General features: G+C 39.8%; 1 protein-coding gene across 1 annotated transcript in view; it reads left to right on the top strand.

Moving 5' to 3' along the window:
• The window catches only part of LOC109481846 (branched-chain-amino-acid aminotransferase, cytosolic-like), a 46,168-nt gene that overhangs the window by 17,451 nt on the left and 5,626 nt on the right, over positions 1-23,091 (top strand). Inside the window, exons 2-5 of the mRNA XM_019784467.1 lie at positions 18,404-18,475; positions 19,312-19,512; positions 21,661-21,771; positions 22,733-22,852. Coding sequence (XP_019640026.1) covers positions 18,404-18,475; positions 19,312-19,512; positions 21,661-21,771; positions 22,733-22,852 — 504 coding nt within the window. The remainder of the gene's footprint in view (positions 1-18,403; positions 18,476-19,311; positions 19,513-21,660; positions 21,772-22,732; positions 22,853-23,091) is intronic.

Below are 23,091 nucleotides of genomic sequence, written 5' to 3'. Positions count from 1 at the left end.
CTCCGTTTTTTTTTCCTTTCATTTCATCCAATTGTATTTAGAAAATCATTATTTTCATAAGTAGTACATGTACCTACAGTCTTATCATTCTTGCTGATGCCACCTTGGTCCACCCTTTGCATAAGATGCAGTCTTTTTGTACGTCCATACCTTACATGAAGTATGAGTGTATTTTAAGAACAACGCCTACATGTATGTTCAAGTGACAATTCAAGTCACTATCTGGTTCTTTCTCCATTTTGTTTTATTTTTATGTCATCCCATTTAATATATATATATTTAGAAACCCATTATTTTCTTTATCAAATGACCATTCTTGCAGATGCCACCTTGGTTCACCCTTTGCATAAGATGCAGTTTTTTTGTACATCCATATCTTACATAAAGTATGAATGTATTTTAAGAACAACACCTATGTTCAAGTGATTCCAGTCAATATCTGGTCCTTTCTCTATTAATTTTTTTTCTATTTCATCCCATTATATTTAGAAACCCATTATTTTCATTAGTACATCATGTACTGTGCCTACTCTAACTTATAATTCTTGCTGAAGCCACCTTGGTTCACCATTTGCATAAGAATTAAGATGCAGTCTTTTTGTACATTCATATCGTACGTAAAGTATGAATGTATTTTAAGAGCAAATGCTCAAGTGACATCCAATTTATATTATATCTGGTCCTTTCTCCTTTTCTTTTCCTTTTTATTTCATCACATTGTAGTTGGAAACCCATTATTTTCAGAAGTGATTCACCCTTTGCAAAGAGTAAGTTTGTGATAATTGTACACTGTCCATCCTTGAGTTACATAAATAAGTATTTTAAGAACAACGCCTGCATTTAAGTGACATCCAGTTAATATCTGGTCCTTTCTCCTTTTATTTTATCACATTGTACTCAGAAACCTATTATTTTTAGAAGTGGCTATTCTTGTACAATGTATGTCACCTCTATTTACACTTTGTATAATAAGAATTTGGAGTTTGTTCTACTGGGTATGTGTACAATGTACATCCTTGTGTTGAATAAGGCCATGTTGATTTGATTATATGGATGACATCCTCTGGGAACGTTAACCCCAAAACTGATACGAGCGTGAGAATAAAAAAAAATGTGCAAAAATAAAAAGTTTCTTTCATTATGAACACTGGTATCGTTTTCAAATATTAGTTTTGCAAGTAACAAGTTATGGTATATATTTAATATTTGCTCATTTTGGAACTGCTTTGTACGATTTACAGTATGGTCAAAAACGTTTTTTTGGAAACGGCCAAAAATTCACGCGTGCGTGGATGCCATCCGTATAATCAAATCAACATGGCCAAATTGTGAACCCTGCTTTTAAGAGGTTACTCTAAGTCATCACTATGACAACCATTCTAGTAAATCTGACATCCAGAAGCATGTGGTCCATTCTCCTTTTTCTCTTTTATTTCATCCAATATATTTAGAAACTCATTATTTTCATAAGTGGCTCATAGTCATACATGTATTTTCAAGTGGCACCCGTATTACACTATTTTAAAAGATACAGATGTGCTCTCATGTAGTCACATGGCTCAAAATACTAAAATATGCTGCATTTACAAAAAGTACTTTTAAATGGGAATTATTTTTGTATGATAATAGTAATCGACATGTAAAAATAGAATATCAGTTATAGCGCCAGTTAATTTCGTAATCTCCTAGGTTTTATCAGAGACATTGTACAAGACCTGTATAATGTCCTTGGTTTTATCTAATTTTCCAATTTCCCTCAGATTTGATCAGCCTATAAGTGGAACTTCACTTGAGGGCATGGCAACCAAACAAACTGGCATCACAATCGGTTTTGATTCCTTTATTATATAAAACTGCTGGCTCCGAGTATGGGGACCTTTCACTGTTATCTGTATCTGTATAGCCGGTATGACCAGGCATGCAGCGTGGAGGCAGCTGGCTATATCACACCAAACGACCTGTTACACTCAATCTTTGCACGTTTAATTGCAGAAGCTGTTTAAAGCTTTCTAGTGATATATCGATGATGCCTCAACTACATGTATGCTTGGTGGCAATTGCAACGAATTCCACTCTATGATATTTCTTGGAAAATACAAGTTTTTGAAAAGTTTTTAATTCTTGGATGATAACTCTGATATTTGAAGGCACGAGTGTTTCTTGTTCTATTATGGGCTGGCATTAGGTACTTAGTACTTGGTACATCCACCAGTTTATTAGTTATTAACATCATGCATAGTCTGGACATTTTTCACCTGTCTTCCAGCAACACCCACTGTAGGTTTCAGTTCACTATAGCCGACTACATTTGAGATCAGAGTCTGTACTACCTAAACAGTCTGGCACCCAGGCTAACATCAGTTGCTTTACCTTTTACCCATTTTCTAAAGAATGGTTTCCCCAAGGCCAGTACTAGATTCAATGAAATTAGATAAAATTGATGTACTCCTCCTTGTTGTTAGATGAAATTTATCCGTCTTTCTACTGACTCTGCACCAGGGAATAAGTTTGTAATGTTTCCAGCGGCCCTGTTACCTGGTGCCCTTTTGATAGATGAACAAGGTTGCTTCTAATATAAACTTCCTTAGTCTGGAAGTTATTGTATTAATGATGATAGTAAATCAGGATGTGGCGGTGTTGTAAAGTTTATTAAATTTCTAGTTACCGGCTTATTACGCAGACCTTCTGTGGCTCGTAAAAGCCTGCAACGTTAAATGTCTTTGTTAGCCGGGCAAAAAAATTCAATTTTCCATCAGTGGTAAAGATGTTGCTATATGTACACTCTCTCCACTTAGGGCACGCCAATTTAATTTGTTGGTTCACGGATTTGCCCGCTTCATTTTTGTCTGGTATGCAAAAAAATAAACATTTCAGGCTCTGAATCAACTCCAAAGTGCCCATATTTTGGCCCAAACAGTTGAAGAAAGTCCCTTCTCTTCGGAGTTGTTACAGCTTTTCGAATGCAGTGATTTGATATTAAAAGTTTGAAATTAACTATTTGAATTACAAACCAGCCTAGTATGTAGATTTCAGTTTGTGGCTCCTATCATAGTATTTGGGGCTATCATTCTAGGATGCCTTTTTTATTTGTTTTGACCTTCACTTCATCTGAGAACCAACAAATTGGTGTGACTTAATACGAAGTCCCAACAATTAAGAAAAGAAAGTAGTCCTTTTCTTCCTAGTTTTTAAAGATTTTCCACCTATCAATGCAGTGGTTTGCATTGATTAATAAAAGTTAAGAATCTTTTGTTTGAATTACAATCCAGCCTGGTATGTTGACTTCATGACTCTTATGGCAGCATTTGGTGCTATCATTGGATGCCTAACTCTAACTCTTTTTTCGCCTCGTTGCGAGAATGAAAAAATCCAAGAACAAACAATTAAATCAGTGTCGTCTTGTACAGGTGGTTGCTTATAGGTATTTTTTAATTATTTACTTCTATTTTCACCTCAAAACAAGGCTCTTACAAACCACTTACATGTTTTGGTTACATTAGGGAACCGTGAAGCCAGTTTGACTGAGAATAGAATTTCCACCCCCCTTCAAAAGACTTGAATGGACTAGCCCTCCGTTGTTCCAGTGGAAAATGCCCTCCACTGCCCGATAACCTTTTGGCCCAGCCACCTAACAATGCCCCTGTTATGGCATTCCAAATAGAAGGTCTATTTAACTATAAATGGATCGGATTATTGGACCTGAGCTAGTATGAATCAGCGCCGGGCCTAATGTAGGCGGAGTATTTACAGTCAGTTACCGAGGTATTTTCACCCAATAAAGCGAATGTTTCCCCATTATTTGGTAGGACGTATCAATCAGGGGTAGATTAATTTGGAAACGAATTGTTCGGGGCTGAATGCGAGCGATTTTTCCCGGGCGCTCGCCGCGTACGTGCGTGTGAGGAGCATACTGCTCGCCACCTTGCTCGGGGCGTCCTCTCTCGCTAATGAGAAATTCACAGGAGGACACAGGAGCTAGCCCCCAGCCGATAGCATTGTGATTATAAACATCTGTATATCCATATGGTCACCAATGTTTTGTGGTTAAAAGCATCCTATGCAATTTCAGGGCGGCAAAACTGGAAATATTCGGAATAAAGCAATTCTATATGATATTGTCACATACTGTCACACATTAGCATATTTGAATCAGTATTTCATACTTTCATATTTTCATACAAGCCCCAAGATTAGTCCTTTATTTTTGAGATGGTACCCTAAAAAATCAGCCCAGTGCCCTTTCAGTAACCATTTCTCCTCAGAACTTTGGGCATTTTGCTCCATTACCGTAATGTCGACATCATGTACATTGGGACATGTACTAATGTTGTTTCAACTTAGTATATATTGACTTTGAAAAATCTGGTTTCCTAGCCCTAAAAACTGCAAGTGCTGTTGGATGCCTTTAAAGGATAAGAATAGGTACGAGGTGGCAACCAGCAAATGACAGATTTGAAAATAAGTGGGATGGGTCTAATCATAGTGCAGTCATTTGTGTGTCAGCGCTAAATTAGCCATTGTCCACTGGTCCTGGTGGACTTGTCACGTGTGATATATCAATGGTTAATGACTCTCTCTCCTTGGCTGTCGTGATCATTATCTCAGCATGTCTGTCAGGAGAGCTAGAAGTACTTGTAACAGGGAAATACTGATGTGATAGAAAAGACAGGGCTTGAAATCCCACCTGCATAATTATGCAGGTTAGTACTAATAGTAGTGCAGGTAAAATTGGACCTGTGCAGGTATTTCTGATGTCTACCTGCACCTAACATGCACTGGTCCATGTACTGGGTGTATGCAGGTTAGGGTAATGGGTAATTTTCAATTAAATTTTCAATTTCTAAACTGTATTTCGAGCACTGAAAGAAAATAGGTACAAAAATAGCTATAAACCAGATATGCTTAATCTCCAAGCAACTGTTGGGAGGCAAAATTGTCACATTTAATCTTTCCTAGCTGTCCATTTCTGTACGTTCTGCACCCGCTTTGATTTCTGCCTGTTATAAAAAAAATATCACCTCCTCCGAGGCTCTGGCCTGGGTGCCATCCTCCGTAGTCCATGGTAGCTAGCGACAATAGGGAGCCGGAGGTAACTATGGAGGATGGCACCCAGGACAGAGCCTCAGTACAGTGCCAACTCATGAAATGCCACTAAAGACCAGGATGTGCCGGCTTGTGGTAGAAATCGCTATGTACTACAGTACTACCTCAAATTACATGTACATGTACCAGCTTTGTGTTGCTGCGGTTTAACAGCATTTTTGGGGGGCTGGAATTTTTTTCATTCGCTCGCACGCACTAGTTTGGGTGTCTTCAGAGGATGTGATCCATAAGATTAAGTCCGTGTGACCTTATGGAAGTTTGAGACCGTACACAATAGACTGAATAGTGAGTCACGCTCCCAACCCTCTCCGCCCGGCCCTTCTCTCTTCTTTAACTCGCCGGTAAGACTACAGCAAGTAAATTTTATGGATGACATCGTCCGCAGACTCCAAATCTAATGCAAGCGGGCGAAAAAAAAAACAAGGTGGGCCGAAAAAAACAAGGTTCCGACATCTTAAAATTTTGACCCAATCATTGTACAAATGTCATTCAGTGGTAACATCACATATACACGGCCAGCATCACATATCACTGCATCAAACTCAAATTTAAGTAAGAAACAAAACATTAAATCAGAGCCTTTTCTTGTCTCCTCTCTTCATAGTTATCTGCCATCCTCCTTTCGGCATCTGTGCCCATTTTCGGCATTGCGGCCAATGTCAGAAGGCAACAAAATTTCTTTTTTATTCCAAAATCAGGTGAAAATTAATGCGTGCATTGATGTCATCCATAAAAATTACTTGCTGTGGCCTCATGTAAGTGTGAGATCGTACACAATAGACTGAATAGTGAGCCCCGCTCCCAACCCTCCCCGCCCGGCCCTTCTCTCTTCTTTAACTCGCTGGTAAGTAGATGTAAATTGTGTTTGCGGGCATATGGCGAACAGTAACAGTACAATTACCACCGGTATCCATCACGTGCCCCGCAGGGATGCCCTGACATTTCCCGCGAATTGATGGCAAATTTGGGGGAGCTAAGTCGAGAAAATATTTACTTGTTACATGTTCATCGGAGCGCGGGGCCGCCGCGAAAAGAAAATTGTCCAATGATATTTGGTAACAAGAGATCTATAAACGTAAATGCCCTTTGGGTTTGCAGTTGGAACTGAATGTACCGGGGGTTTCTCTTTTAATGATTTTGTAATAACTTGCATCTGGATGGAAGTGCCATTTTTAGCATTTAATGACCTACATTTTAATAAGCAAATTGAGTCGTGGTTTAAGATTAACCCTTATCGGTTTCCTACAGCATGTCAAAGTTAAAGGATGTAGATTGTAGTTTAAATCCATGGATTTCTGCCTTTCTGTGAACTAGAGTGCTCAATGCGATCTTTTTCAGATGATTTTTATCAAAAGACTTGTACTGGAAAACAAAGCCTAATCATTTACAGAAATCTGATGTACTGTAAATCAGAAAACTTTCTGCAGTGGTTTTTATTTCATGGTTGGAGGAGAAGGGTGGTTTTCAGGTTCTTTTAAATTTGCAGATGAAACAATTTTCTGAGGGCCTGCATGCCCTTTTTCATAAGGCGTAATCTGGCCTTTTAGACTTTGTAATTCATAGGCAGCTTCTGCGAAAATCAACGTAATTCGTAACAGGACATTAGCAGAAAATCGTAAAGTCGTAATTAGCTCTGAGACGTTAACGTTATTCGTAATTGGCAGCGAAAATTTTGTAGTACAGTTAGTGTGTCTGGAAATACATTGTACAAGGACTTTACAAATTCAAGGTCACAGCAAAAACTGCAAAAATTGAAATCACTGCAAAAGTTTCAGGATCTAGAGTAACCCCTTTTCTGAAATCTGATCTGCCTTATTAGGCCCCACCAATCTAATTAGTTGGTTCTCAGATTCACCCGCTTCATTTTTTTCTGATTTTTGCAAAAATCAGGCTCTAAATCAACTCCAAAATGCTCATATTTTTGGCCCCAACAGTTGAATAAAATCCCTTCCGTTGAGAGTTACATATTTTTTACTTAATGTTCTATCCATCAGAGCAGTCAGTGGTTTGATTAAAAGTTGGAAATTCATTGTTTGAATTACAAACCAGCTGCCTGGTACATGTATGTTGACTTCATGGCTCTTATCATATCATTTAGGTGCCATGATTATGATAACACGCCTATTTTGATTTTGTTTTACCCTGTGTCATATATTTTTCTGAAAAAAATCTGAGAACCAACAAATCAAATTAGTGTGGCCTTAGTCCCTTAAAGATGGTACAATCACCCAAAACTTTTCTGTATCCAGTCTCCCGGCGCTTAGATTAGAACTTTGTATCGACTTTGAAGCGCCGTCCGCGAGGGGCTAACAATATGACTTTTAGGTCGCTGGTGCAATTTCCATAACACTGGGCATTATTATTTAAAACTCCAACACGGGGGCAGCTGCTTTAGAGGGGAAAATTGGCCGAAGTGTACACGGACGACCTTCAAGTTAATCAATAGGCCATAACACAGAGGGATAAATCAGCTACAGAGCAGGGAGGGAGAATGGATTAATAAAGGGGCATTCAGGACCGTTGTAAAAGGAGCGCAGTAGAAAGGCCAGTGGGTATTGTTATACGGGCACGGCCAAATTAGCCTCCCTGTTGGCTTTTGTTAGGAAAGGGGTGTCAGAAACCGTGACATGCTATCAGGAAAGTGGACTTAATAAGGAATGAATGAATGAGTGATCTTTATTTGCAATTTCTTGCCTTTCTGGGGGTAAATGTAGTAATTTTACATGTAAGGTTTCAGGGCTCTTAAGCCAGCTCAAAATTTTTTTTTTTCTGTCAGCCCAGATTCATAATCAGACCTGGGGGGAGAGTGCTTGCAATCTAGGGGGGGATCTGTGGGCAAATTTTGGATTTTGAAGCCTTTAAAAATGCATTTTCCCACATTTTGAAAGGGAAAGCATGAGGTTGAGAGAGATTGTTGTTGGTTCCTTGGGTTCTTGTTATACATATAATTTGTAGTTGTTAATGATAGGCCTTTGAAATGAAAATGCAAGGATGCTTTGTATACTTTTTAGGGTGGAAAGTTGGCACAATTTTTTAATATGTTTGTATTTTGATATGTAAGTGCTTGATTGGATTTAGATTTTCACTTCTAATTGGGTGATACATTTGTCGAGTTAGTTGATTGATTGATTAATTGATTGATTAGTTATTTTTCCTGTGGTTCTTCTTAGCCAAACACCTAATGACTGATGGCTATCACCAGAGTAACTGGTGATGTAGCAGACACCCTGTTACGTAGTGTTGCATACATTATGTAGCAACTTGCAGGACAGAGTTGGAGGGGCAGGTTGCCATAGACGTGAATGTTTTTGAACAAGAAGACATAGAGCATTAGTTTGACATGCATTTGTTAGTGTGGCAAGATTATAGAACAAGAAAATTAGCCCCATTGGCTGATTTATTGATGACCAAACAATTCTTTTATTTTGCTGGCCTCCCTCCTCCGGTGTGATCCAAAAGTGCCAGTTAGGCCATGTTGATTTGATTATATGGATGACATCCGCGCGCGCATGAATTTTCGGCCATTTCCACAAAAAAAAAAGTTTTCAACCAAACTGTAAATTGTACAAAACAGTTGCAAAATGAGCAAATATATACGATAAGTTGCAAAAAAAAGATGTCATACAGTGTATAATACCATACAGTGTATAATGCCAAAATCAAACGAAAAAGACAAAAATGTAAAGAAATGAATTTGATGACTAGACTTGCCATACCATACTCTGTGTCATTAGTACAACCTTCATGACCACGTAGATTTCATAGTGATAAAGAAAGCAACTTTTTTTTTTTGCCAAACTTTTTTTTTCTTCGCACGCTCGCATCAGTTTTAGGGTTCCCAGAGGATGTCATCCATATAATCAAATCAACATGGCCTAAAGGAGTTTTGCCCAAAGTTGATGAGTTTTGGATGAATCCTCGGAAGGGGGTGACATTCTCAACTGTACCGTTCTCACCAGAGTGGAAAGTACAATTGTGCTATAAAGAAATTAATTACGAGCACGCCCCAGTCGGGATGACAGCGTGATTTATGGACATCATGAATTATTTTCATCATCGACATTATTCTTAAACCCGCCACCCACCTCATGGAGCGACAACTTGGTAAGGCCTAGGGAATAAAATGTTGTGTTTCCTGTTTCCCAACCGATCCTAGAAAAAACTGAAGACACTAGCCTTTTTTGTGTGTAACCCTAGCCTGCAATTCACAATATAAATTTTTCGAGCTGATCAACCTTTTCTATCTCAATGATCTGACACCTGAGTGATTAAAAAAATTTGTACAATCGGTTTTCCAACAGTGACTTTGAGAATATTGTGTGTCCTCATGCAAGTTTTACTTTGTTAAACTGTATTGTACGAGTTAGATCACAAGTTGGATCACTTCAGATTGCCAGAAGTCTGAAGAAAAAAAAAACTTGAAAGGTACCATTTGCAAAGCAAATGCATAATGTTTCACATATTCACCTTCACATATGGTCTGCTCTGTTTATTCTTACAAATACATATTCATATATATGGTCAGACAGGAGTACGAATCCCTTCTACTGATAAAATTGCAACATCGTGTAACCCAACACCAGTTACCATGGTGACAGAAGTCAACAAATCAGGTCATTGGCTCAGGTCAGAGGTCAGTGTTTGAAATGGAAGAAGAATAGGAAATGTAGCAAAAACAATATGTTTTCCCTCGGTAAACATAAAAAGATTAACCCTACCTACCTGAAACAGGAAACACGACATTTTCTTTCCTTGGCCCAACTTGCTGAGATGAAGGGACAGAGTCAATAAGTCACTCTGTGTGTCTAATGCCGCCCCAGCTGACTAACACTTGTTGAGGAGAAGTGTTAGGTGACACGTTTTGAGAAATGTCAGAGGCCACTCTTGGCAGATTTGGGTTGGCCAGGCATTATCTTCAGAGTACACAAGGTGTCAGACAAAGGGACAAGTAAAGTTCTTTCACACGTGCATCTTCGGCATGTATCTTGTCTTATAAGGGCTTCGATATCTGGGTAAGTGACTCTTCTGAAAATAGGGTGGCAAAGCAAAAGTTACTCTCAAGATGAGGAATTCTGTCTGATATTGATATTTGCTGCCATTTTTTAACACATTTTCGTCAATCATTTCATACTTGTGCCCCAAAACAAGATACATGAGGAGTTCTTTTTTGATACCATAACTGAATTGCTAGAACCAGCCTATGATACCAAACAAGCAACCATTTTCCATTAGCAAGAACGCAATTTACTTTACAGATATCAATATGCTTATAACAGGATTCAACTTTGTACATTAAAAAAAGATAAGCTGCCACCCAAAACTCATTGACCATAATAGCATGTCCAGGGCATAAAGTACAAAACCCTGTTGCAGAACCAAGGAAAGCTGCCAGGAGGACCAGAAACCAAGCCTTAGTCTTCCCAAGGTCCTTGGTCTTCCGAGACTTACCCACATACATCCTGATGTTCTAAGCTACATTTGTATGCTGACCAAAAATATTCGGAAACACACACACACACAAACACACAGAAGACGCATACAATCATGGTTCGAAAACAGGGCTGCCATGAAATAATTTTCTGGAAAATCTGCCCGAAGTGTCCAAGTTGAGGTGAAAGTCTGATAGTGATGCCGACAGACCCCCCCATCCATCCATTCCCGTACACCGTCTCATCTGGATTCAGCCCAGATCAGCCACAGAGACAAGACAAACGCGGAGACAGCGGCAGGAGGAAGATCTCCTCGTCCATCACCCTCCCAGATAGGACCGGCGGCCGGGGAATCGCCCCGTCACGGCCGGGGGAATGTGAGAACGGTACAAATGCGTCGCGGGGCGGGCGGGCGGCGCGGTAAGGCTGCTCCGCGTGGAACTGACACGGGGGATGACATGCATTATTCTTTAACTGCCACCTTGGGCAGTGTGCTCTTCATCACTGTTCCACATCACATGGCCAGTAATCCATACCCAGGGAAACGAGATGCTCCAACCGTGCGGGGCTTGATGGCCGAGAAATAAAGGGGACGGACAAAACTTTGGAGCACTGAGGCGGCTTTGAAGAAAGTTACAAAGTCATGCAACTACTAACTGATGATAAAAGTTAACTCAGGACTAGAAAGGTAACATTTGCAAAGCAAATGCATTATGTTTACCTTTAACTGTTAACTCTTACTCAAACACATTCATATAATACAATCATGTATGGTCAGACAGGAGTCTAAATCCCTCCTGATATAAAATTACAACATGATGTTACCCAACACTTAAGTTACCATGGTGACAGACATCTGGTTCAGGTCATTGACCTTATTGGCTTGGAGAAGAAGAAGAGGAGGAAACAGATCAAAAACAATATGTTAAACCTTTTGTAAACATAAATACGGTACTGTATTGGGTTGGTTTTTCTGATTGTCCAGACAGATTAGGTTGACAGCACCTACAGTACATACATGTAGGTTGGGGGAAGGTTGACAGGCAAAATAACAGGTCAAAAGGTTAGACACTGGAAATGGGATGAAGGTGAATCTGGCCGGGAGTCAGCAGGAGTTATATGGGTGGACATGGGGGAATTCAGGAAGCTGAGGATTGTATGACACCCTCCATCCCTGCACTGATTCTGTGTTCTAACTCAAGACTTTAAAGTTTATTCGGTTGATCCATTGAAAATATCGCCAATATTATTCAATACTTCCCAGATTTCTGGATTCTCTGACATGAAGTCCACTGGACAATACTATAATGGAGACATGAAGTCCACTGGACAATACTATAATGGAGACATGAAGTCCACTGGACAATACTATAATGGAGTGAAATGAAGATATACTTTTGGTAATTCAATTACAATTACTCTTGTATTAGTTTTTCATGTTTCTTGTTCATTAAGATGCTCTTTGAAATTGGCCCAAAACTGAGGGAGCAATATTTTTGCTACAACTGAAAAAAATATAGGGTATTGTAAAGAATGCTAGCTATCTACTGCAGTTGCGTAGAAAGGTTTGTATATATCTTGGAAGAAAAAAAACAACTCTCCAGCTAAGAAATAAACAATCATTTATTTAATTATGTTTTGTTTGGCAAACTGTGCGTAGTGTATACATGCGCATACAGACAGATATTATAACATATAAGTACAGTTATGCAAGTTTTAGCACCATTTTCAAGTTCTTGTTTTTATTCTACGTTCTTCAACCTTCTCTCTACTGCCTAACAATTAAACACAAATTTGTTAACTCAGTAGAGAAAGGTTTAGGCATTTAATCAAATAATAGTTAAATAATAATTATTTGACATTGGTTTGCCAAGCCTGAATAAGACTACCACATATAGTGTGCATTACACAACTTGCATGTACAGCATTGAGCAGTCCACGATTTGGCTGAACGCCACTTATACTGAGAATAAGATTTAAGGGCTTGAGTTGAAATTTATGGCCTGGCAAAAACTTTCCCAAATCCCCTTTTTATACAGTTTGTAAGATGAAGGAAAATGGTGAAGTGCACAGAATGGCCGATAACACCGCCATGATCGGTTACCATAGAGAGCCACAAAATGTCTTGATAGCACTTCAAGATTGTGGTGTTACATTAGAGAATACTCTCCCTTTATCGATCAATGCTTCTGTATTCCCCATTCAGACTTTTGTCGAATCCCGGTCATAAATAAATACGGGAGCACAAAGGAGAGGGAAGTGGAGAGAACGTCCTGATAAAGAAGACCAGGCAGGAACTGGAGATGTCCAGATCTGACATCTCAAGCCGTGAAAGGCACTTTATTATCGCATCTCTTCATCAAGGACAAGTTTAGCGGGGCGGAATTATGATGTATGGGACGACACAAAGGCCCTTTGTCGCGGGGATGCCACGGCTTTGCATTCAGGAGACAAAGAGATGGCACGTCCCCTTCATCAGGGGTGTCGCAAAAACGAGTTGATCGCTGGCCGGATTGTCCGCCGACAAAGTGCCGTCCCCCTGTCTTTTTCATCAACACGCCGTATGAAAGGTAAAAGGGAAGAATGGCTATAGCCACAAAGGGCCCATGGTGGCTTTACAAATGGGCCAAAATTGATGGTCCGGCGCGGGACCCTGACAAAGGACCTTTTCTTGCCATCTTGTTGCGAATATCATCCCGGCATTACCGCTTTTGATGCCCGAAGAGCGCGCATCAATCACCGCCCAAGCACCAATCCTTCCTGACACACAAAAGTCAAGGTACACGTAATAAAGACGTGTTGCGGGTTATCGCTGCCACTTCCGGGCGCGGGCAAAATGGCCGCTTGAGCTTGACCCCGCCTGTAAAAGCATATGAAGTCGCAGATAGATAAAAATCAGGCGCAATAAAGGCTCGCACTTCGGCGGGAATTTAGCGGCAAAATGGTCCCGGAATGTAATGGGTTTTGTCGGAGCATTGGGAAGACGTTCTTTGTTCATACATTACTTAGTTGAAAGAAGAGAGATATCAGTACATCATCTTGTTCTGTTGGTCCGACACATGTATCTATCTGTACATCCAGCAGTCCACCACTATGTTAGAACCATAATGAAAGCTGCTGAAATGCTGCATATGGATTCCGCTCGTTAGGGACGTACGGTTCCATAAATCGTGTCCCTGGAAAAGCTGATGGTGAACCGATTGTTCCAATTCGTCCTCTTGTACCCAGAGGCACAGTTTCCTTTGGACAATATTGTAAGCCTGGTAGCTGAGTTTTTAAATGTAATGAAAGGAGACACACAATTCTTGTCAATTTAAGTTAAATCTCACAGGTATCCATAAAGAACGTAAATGATGTACCGGTAAATAAGTTTCAGGGAGTTCATAGAGTTACTTCTAGTACTCTTGCCAAGACCAGAGACAACTTCTTCCCTTACTGTTATTAGAATATGAATTTAATCTACAACAAGACAGTGTAGAATTGATGTAGAAAGATAACAAATTTTGCCAAGTATAGTGCATATTATGTTTACCTTCACATAGGAATGATCTATACAAATGTAGCTTAACAAACTAACGTTTAACTTAGTAATGGTGCTCTCACTGATTATTCTTACTCAATCACATTCATATGGTGACCATGCAGCCTCTCCAACTCTGTCCTGCAAGTTGCTACATAATGCAATCCATCACCAGTTACCACGGTGGCAGCCGTCTGCTCCAGGTCATTGACTTTTTGTTTGGAAAAAAAAGAACTAAGAAGAAACAGTCTGAGAGCAAAATAGATGCTGAAATTAGCATTGTTTTACAATGAAGAACTTCCAGATGTACTGACGTGTAAGTAAAAATTGCCTTTTGAAAACTTCATTCTGGTTCTCAATATTCATTCTGATGGACATGATGTCATCAAGTTGAGGAAAGGAACCAGCGGAAAAACAGTTGTACTGAAATGCCCTTAGTTGATAAATAGATAACTTTACTCCGAAATCCAGTTACTGGACTGGCATTTTCCTTCCACCTCCCCCCAAAATCCTTGCCTGTTCAGCTGCTGAAGGCAGTCAGTTCTTCTACACATCCTCACAAGCTGTTAGGATTCCTTTTGAGTCATCTTTGGTACATATTACACTTCAAGTAGTGTTTACTACAAATGTACCATGCCTCCAGAAGGCGTACCATAAGTCGTGAAATATCTGCGGTGGTTTATCATTGGTTTTCGAAGTGATGTCTTACCACAAACAAACAAGTGTCTTGCAAGCTGCTCAGTTAAGTTCCAACTGCAAGCTTAAAACACAGCAAATATGTTATCTGTGTCCGTATAAGCGGTACATAACTGACCATCGGTACGTAGCACACCAGCTTCTGTATCTGTATAGCCGGTATAACCGCCCATCGGTGTAACACACCAGCTTCTGTATCTGTATAGCCGGTATAACCGCCTATCAGCGTAACACACCAGCTTCTGTATCTGTATAGCCGGTATAACCGCCTATCAGCGTAACACACTAGCTTCTGTATCTGTATAGCCGGTATAACTGCCCCTCTGCCTAACATACCAGCTTCGCAGGCATGTGGCACGGCAGCAGCTGGCTATATTACACCGAACGACTTGTTACAATCTTATATACATCTCACTAGCCTCTGAATTCTAAATGCTGTTTAAAGCTATTTAGTGAGGATGCCCCTACTGCTATCAATAGTATCATCCAGTGTCTTCCCGCAAAGTTGAGACCCCATGAACATACATTTTGTACGTCAATTTACGGTAACTTCCACAAGTTTTCCGCCCATAAGCCGGACTTCTACTTCAAGTTTTCTCTCTATAAATCATGTGATCCTAGATATCACGCCAACACCGCCGCTCACTGTTCCCCTAACCACTGCCTCATGGACATGGAGAGTAACAGTACACAAACATGGAACCTGCCGCATCACCCTCGGACCTCTGTCCACATCACACCCTCCCGGCTGTTACTAACGGAAGATAAAAACTCGCTTTACACCCCAAGGTACACAAAGAGTAAATGGAAGACAAATTGTCATAAATTTCCCTTTTTTTCCTCGTGCATCAATCACTGTAGTTAACATTTATCCAAGCCCACAGCATATGTAAGTGCCGATTCCCATTCTTTCTTGTTTTCACGCCAAATTCCGCTATCGCCAAAGGGCCCGCCACAATGGCAGTTCCTACATTAAGAGGAACAAGTGAAGATTTATTTTCCTGTCGTGCCCCTTTTATCCGCCAAATAAAAGCTTTATCTGTTACAGTTAAGGATTAGTGTGATATAAGTATGATATGGAATATTGAATGATGTGCTTACAATTAGTGGTGACCACCTCTGAAATAGAGCAAGTTGACTGAAAAATTTGTGTCTCATAAAATGAACAACCAAGGATACAATGTATATCAACATTTTTGGAAAAGTGTACTAAAAAGAAATTCTATATTGATTTTATCTTAATACAGAAGTTACAGTAAAATAAGCAACTATGTTACAATTATTGCCAGTTTCCATCTTTCCATCATTTCACGGAATTTTGCTTCTGATGACAGACAAAAGGTGGATAGAGATATTGATAAAGATCCCTGCGTAATGTACCAGCAAAACTTGCCCCTGCAGTAAGTACAAATGAAGGAAATAGCATTTCAGAGGGTCAAGATTTCAAAATTTTCACAGAGAACATGCCCCAGGCACCTATAGGTGACTTAAATTTAAAAATTTCAGGCTCATGGCTAGACAGAAAAAATTTCAGCCAGGCTAGAACATTGCTTATTGCTCCAAGATTGCACATAGCAAAAAGACTATGAAAATCTTAAACGTAACATAATACACTCTACATACATGTACATATGCATACGTACAATGTACATCACAGGTCCAAAGTGTATCAAAATCTGTCTTACATGTACTCTTAAGTCCTGAACAAGAGATGACCAGGACTTTATGATGTTGAAACTTTCAAAGTTAAAATATAAGTTCAATTGAAGAGAAGATTGAAAGCAGAACTGTTACTAAAACTTAAACTGTGGCAATCCTTACTTGGTGTATTTGTCTTTCTTTCGCTGAACGTTTCCTTTAAAAGGGGTGGTAACACCGCCACTTCTCACCGACAGTTTCTGCCTCATGTGCGTACAATCCAGCCAAAGGCATACATTTTCTCTGATTCCCACCTTGACCTGAGAGGTAACTCACACAAACTAGGGATTCCCTAATGGTGTTGGTATCTATTAGGTACAATATGGTAAGGAAAGGTGCTTTACAGGAGGGTCTGCATGGGGGGACCCTGTAGACGCTTTACGGTAAAGATAGGAGCGTTAGCATTTATTATACTTAATGGTAACGTTGAATTCACTAAAACCGGCAATATGTAACGGTAAGTTAAGTTGATCTTGTGTAAGGCTTGGGACTTCATTGGATCGTTATTTCACATCTATGGGGTGTCTGGCAAAACTATTCTGTGGATGCCAGATGCTTCGTTCTGGTGTTCGATTGCGCGACACGAAGTTTTCAATAACGGCGATGAATTTGGGGTATGAAATAAAGTTATTACGAAAGCAACCTATTACACCTCACATAGAATTTCTGGATGACACTTAATTATGTTGAATCAAAGCAGCTGGCTACAATTAACAGTGAATTAAAATGGCTTGCTACATGTATATATGCCTCATGGAAAAAGGCATGTAGACCCTCTTCTATTATGTTTTTTTTGTTCTACAGTTAATTCTACAGTATTGTGGAACAAGAATTTTTCGACAACGTTTAACATTGAATTAATGCGGCCGACTACTGTACGATTTGCGGCAAATTAAAATAATGGCTTGCTACATGTATATGTGCCTTATGGAAAAAGACAATGCAGACCCTCTTCTATTAGACACAATATTAGCAAGCCAAGGTGCTTGAAAGAGGGTCAGGACGTACATCTGTGACTGGTGGCACAGATTTTGCCAGCAGGAACAAAGAGCCGACCGTGATCTCTCTCTCCGGTTTAAGTGGTCAGAAAGTTTCTTTGTGCCATAAATCTTCAACTCGGCAGATTGCTGCGGTCAGTCTTAGTTCAGGGTGCAATCGCTGCTCCCTTTTTAGGACTTCATTTATGTGTGATGGATATCATCGCATCTCGCTGGTCCCCAAACCCCCCCTGTGGGCACGGGACTGTGGTACTTTGTACTGTTACGTCTTTGTTGGCTGCCGAATGACACGCACATTAATCTGGCCTGGTGCTGGAACAGCTATTAATGAATTCTGCAGACTGGAGAAGGGTGAATAGTGCTGTGTACCGATTCGCTAGACAAGTTCTGGACTTTAGGTTCAAATAAAAAAATACCTAAAAGTCAAGAACCGATTCTGGACTTATCACAAAAGTTTCAGTTTCAGTTTATACCCATTTTCTTTTCAAACCACACAAAACCTTCCATAGATTACAAAATCTGTGCTGCAAAATGAAGAAAATATTTCCATCGGGCATCGTCAAGTGGCGGCTTCCGTGTTATGTAGCCAAAGTTTTGCCCAAATAACATGGCACGGTTGCCAACATGCAATTTTGTATATGCCATGGGTTTAGGTCCAGACTTTCGAGTCCGGAACTGAACCTAAGCCTCTGGATTTGAATCTGGACCTGAACCTAACATTCATCCATCCATCCATCCACCAATCCATCCATTCATTCATCCATCCATCCATTCATTCCCCAATCCATCCTTCCATCCATCTATTCATCCATCCATCCATTCATTCACCAATCCATCCATCCTTCCATCCATTCACCCATCCATCCAATGATTATCTATCCATTTACATGTATTCCCTCGTTTGCTCACTTAATATAATATTTGTTTGTTTACCCAGTTCTTGTTTATTCCCATTCCAGGCAGTTCACCATGGAAAAGTCTCAGGGACAACGCTATGGAGAAGAGGCATGGCCTCAGCTGCTTCTTTCAGGGTGAGTCATTCTGGGAAAAAAAGAAATTACAACTCCTGTACTTAAAGGCATCCAATGCAATTTCAGGGTGGGAAAACAAAAATATTCTGGATTAGGAAATTTGTCTGATACGGACATTTACTGCCATTTCTTAGCACCTTTTTGTCATCATTTCATATTTGAAGCATTTGAAATAGCCCAAAAACAAGGAGTGCCATTATTTATGGTACCACCAATAAATAGCTAGAACCAGGCTGTAGCTATGATACAAAAACAAGTATTACCAGTTATTTTCCATCAGCAACATTGCATTTTTGCCTCACGATATGAGTATGCTACTATGGGATAGGGTCTCAGATTGTACTTTTTAAAGAACCTTAAAATTGACTTTGAAAATCCAGTTTTACTGCCCTGAAATCACTTCAGGTGCCTTGAAGGTACATGTATGCTAGTCAGGACCCTCATGCCCATTTAGCTCTCTTGTTTCCTGCAGCCTGGGAAATTAAAGCAATTATCAGTCTTTACTTCTGCTGTGGTGTCCAACATGCAAAATCCCATGCCCCCCCCCAATAATCATTATCATATACCGGTAATTCTAAAGGATGTCTAAACACTAAAAAGTTCCACAAATGATTGCATAAAGCACATTCTCTTGGGTTGTACTCCCCTTAACTTCTGTATTTTTGTTGTTAATATACAACGATGGACAAACATTGATATATAGCAGGCAGTACCATTGTTGTGTAGTAATTAAAGTTTATCTATATCGCCACAATGTAATAATAGATATTCACCATTCAGTATCCTTTGATTATATCATCTGTATATGACTGTAATATTATGTATATATTTCCCAGTACAAAGACTTGGAGATTGAGTTGACCAAGAACCCTCAGCGAAAGCCCGAGCCAAGCGAGTTGGTCTTCGGCAAGAACTTCACTGACCACATGCTGACCATTGAGTGGACGAGCCAGGAGGGGTGGAAACCCCCCCGAATCACCCCCCTGCAGCCTCTCCAGCTACATCCAGGGGCCAAGGCACTGCACTACTCAGTAGAGGTGGGTATAGGGTGGTACATTGTATAACCCGGACCAATATACAGTACGGTCAAGTTTTCAACCAATGATGAAAACTGCAAACAAAGCGAACGAAAACTCCATATGTCAAGTTTTTCCTGCTTGTATATCTGCCTGCTTTGACGTTACATCATATGTCAAGAAAGGCTATGTTCAAAGTCATACGTTACCATGAGGGCTGGCGTACAATCTAAACGTACGTTCGTGTGCGGATATGGTTTGTGTACCGTGAGGTTTTTGCCCGTGTGTAAATCGGCTGAAAACTGAAAGAAAAAGACATCTACTTTTTCTTTAATTTCTTCCAAACACATTCTGTATTGTATCCCTGTACCATCATTCCACGTTGCCTCATTTTTCAGCAGAAAAGTTCACACCTGACATGTATTTATGAAGGCGCAAAGTTTTATTATTGCTCTTTAGGTGTTTTGAAAGCTATTTACCAACACTATATTATATATACAGTAAAAAATAACTATCCTCCTCTGGCAAAGACCAAATGCAGGCCAGATCTTTCCTCTGATCTCCCCAGAAGAAAAAACGCAGTAAAACAACTCGTACCTTCAGGTAGACTCTAGGCGTTGCTAATGGAGATCTAAAAAGGGACAGGCTTTCCCACATTGAAAACAGATCATACAGATCCCTTGAGCAAAGTGTGCTACATGTAAAAGTGCTGATGAAAAATGGCAGCTGCTATAATTGAAAGTATGACAAGCTTGTATGTGTTTTGCTGCTAGGATGCCGTAACAGTCTGCCGGTAGATCCAGCACTGAAGTGTCACTTCGGAGAAGCCTGGAGAAGACTTAATCTTCAAGGCAATTAGTGAAATGTCAAAAGCATTAATTATATCCCATAAAATCCTTGAATTGCAATGTGGCGAGTACTGGAATAGCTATTATAGTCCAAGACTTGACACAGCATCCAAAAAACACTTCATAAGATGGCATTTGGTAAGCACCACTTGTAGGGTGATGCCGCATTTAACTGCTTTGCTTTATTTAGCACACTTTAAAGTACATCTTCCCAACGGTCCTTTATAATGTGTTGAGATTTACATGTATTACCCAAGAGTCTCCATTAGGCATTACTGTTCTTGAAAAATATCCTCTCTTTAAATAGCGAAGTTCTTTATTAAAAAACCACTTGACAAGAGCTGAGGTTTCGATTACAGTATGATTGTCATCTTCATCAAGGCACATCTTGCTGTACATGTAAGTGCTGTTTAAAGCTATCTAGCAATGATGGCACTTACGTTGGATGGCAGCAAGTTCTACTCTATGATAGCTCTAGTGGAAAAAACAGGAAGACAGACGTAGAATGTCAAGACTGTCCATGATGTACAAAATGAGTAATAAACTGTTGGACGTCCCAACTACGAAGTACCTAATACCAGGTCAGAAAAGAACAAGAAATAGTCATGCCTTCAAGTATCAGAGTTATCAACCAAGGATTGAGGTGTTCAAAAACTCATTCGTTGCTAGAACTATCGCAGAGTGGAACTTCCTGTCAACAAGTACAGCAGGGGCATTATCATTAGAGAGAAATTTAGACAGCTTTTTAAACAATGTTAAATAGTTAGATCTTCAAGGGTTTGGTGCAACAAGTTGTTCAGTGTAATGTACTTGTGTAGCCAGCTGCCGCCATGCCGCGTGCCTGCAAAGTTGGTGTTATATAAATTATAACATTGTATATAACACCGAAGGGTTGAATATGGTGGAAGACGAAATGCATTTTATCTCAAATTGTACCCTCTATAGCAAGGAACAAAACGAACTCTTTGACGTAGCCTCCAAATTCTACCCAAACTTTCACACATACACAAATGAAAACTACTCTCCTCTTAACATCCGAAAACCCACAAATTACAGAAAAAGTGGGATCCTTTGTCTTCCTCTGTCTTCAAAAAAAGAAGTCAAACCCAGTAGTTTTTACTAGGAGTTTCTTAGTATTTATCAGTAGTTCTATGATTGTGCATGTACAATTATCTTTTTTTTCTATACCAAATTTTTTTTCTGTTCCTGCAATTAGCCCTCTGGTATGAATTTGCAATAAAACATTCATTATATACAGGCCAAATACAGGTACAGATACAAAATATTCCCTCTCATTCATCCCCTTTGGTTGTACTTGCAGCTGTTTGAAGGCATGAAGGCATACCGAGGAATAGATGACAAACTGCGACTGTTTCGACCTGAAGCCAACATGGAACGGATGAACAACTCAGCCGCTCGAGCCGCACTACCTGTAAGTTACTCGTCCTGAACGCCTGCAAGTCAAGGAAAAAAATGTTGTGTTTCCTGTTTCCGATCGACCCTAGAAAAAACTGCAAGGAAGATAAATTTTTCGAGCTGATCAACCTTTTCTAGCTCCATTATCTGACACCTCAGTGATGAAACATTGTGCAATCAGTTTTTCAACAATGACATTCAAAATGTGTCCTCGTGCAAGTTTTACTTTGTAAAACTGTATTGTATAAATTAGATCACAAGTAGGATCACTAGTCTAGGGATTGCCAAAGTCTAATAAAAAAGAAAGGAAAAAAGATAATCCCCACCTACCGACCCTAATTTTTTCAAGATTGAAACAGGAAACACAACTTTTTTTTTCCTACGCCCAAGGTTCTTTTATCTTTGAAAGTTCATCTGTGTCGGTAGAAGTCATCATAAAGCAAGTTTGAACTTTCATTTCCAACACAAGAAATCAGACCCAAATTTTTTACTCTATAACTCTTAGTCTTTGTCACTATTATAAAGGAATAAATGATCCACTATTTCTCTTATCTGTGAAGCAGAAGGTAAGGAAAAACTGCCTCCTAGAGAGTAGGACTGGTACTGCAGGCCTTGTAACAATAAATCTTGTTACTCAATATTTGAGTCAAATATGAAGCTCCTTGCAGAGGGCAGCAGGTTGGAAGAAAAAAACTGCACTGCCTCCTATAGAGTAGGGCAGGTACTGCAGTCCTTGAAACACAGGAGAAATCGTATAGCTTACCGGATATTTCATGCAGGAAAATAACTAGAATATATATGAGATGCCTGTGTCATGCTTTTGATGCTTGTTGCAGAGGGCAGCAGCTAGGAAATAAAAACTGCCTCCTAGAGAGTATGACAGGTACTGCAGGCTGTGTACCACAGAGGAAATGGAGAAAGAAACTTGAATGTGAGATGCACGTATCCTGATCACATGTGTGTTTTTTTCCTCTCAGAGTTTTGATGGTGAGGAGCTGATCCAGTGCATCTCCAAGTTGATAGAAGTTGACAGAGACTGGGTCCCCGCTGCTAAAGACTGTAGCCTTTACATCAGACCTACTCTGATAGGCACAGAGGTAGGGAAGGAGTGAATGTTGCTTTATAACCAATTTTGTCTTTCTGTCAGTGTTATTTCTGGTGGAGGAATAAAGAGTTTTTACAAAAACTTACAGGTTTCGGTTGAAGGACTTTTTCCTCCTTACCAGTATAATTTAATTATACAAATTGTGCAGATGAATTTAAAATAACTTAAAAGGTATTGTCACACTGCTCATCCTCGATAGATAGTTGCTAATAAGCATCATACTTGCTTTGA

The sequence above is a fragment of the Branchiostoma belcheri genome, unplaced genomic scaffold (genome assembly GCF_001625305.1).
Source record: "Branchiostoma belcheri isolate BF01 breed outbred unplaced genomic scaffold, Haploidv18h27 scaffold58, whole genome shotgun sequence".
NCBI classification, from domain to species: Eukaryota; Metazoa; Chordata; class Leptocardii; order Amphioxiformes; family Branchiostomatidae; genus Branchiostoma; species Branchiostoma belcheri.
This window is presented reverse-complemented; position numbering and strand designations above follow the sequence as displayed.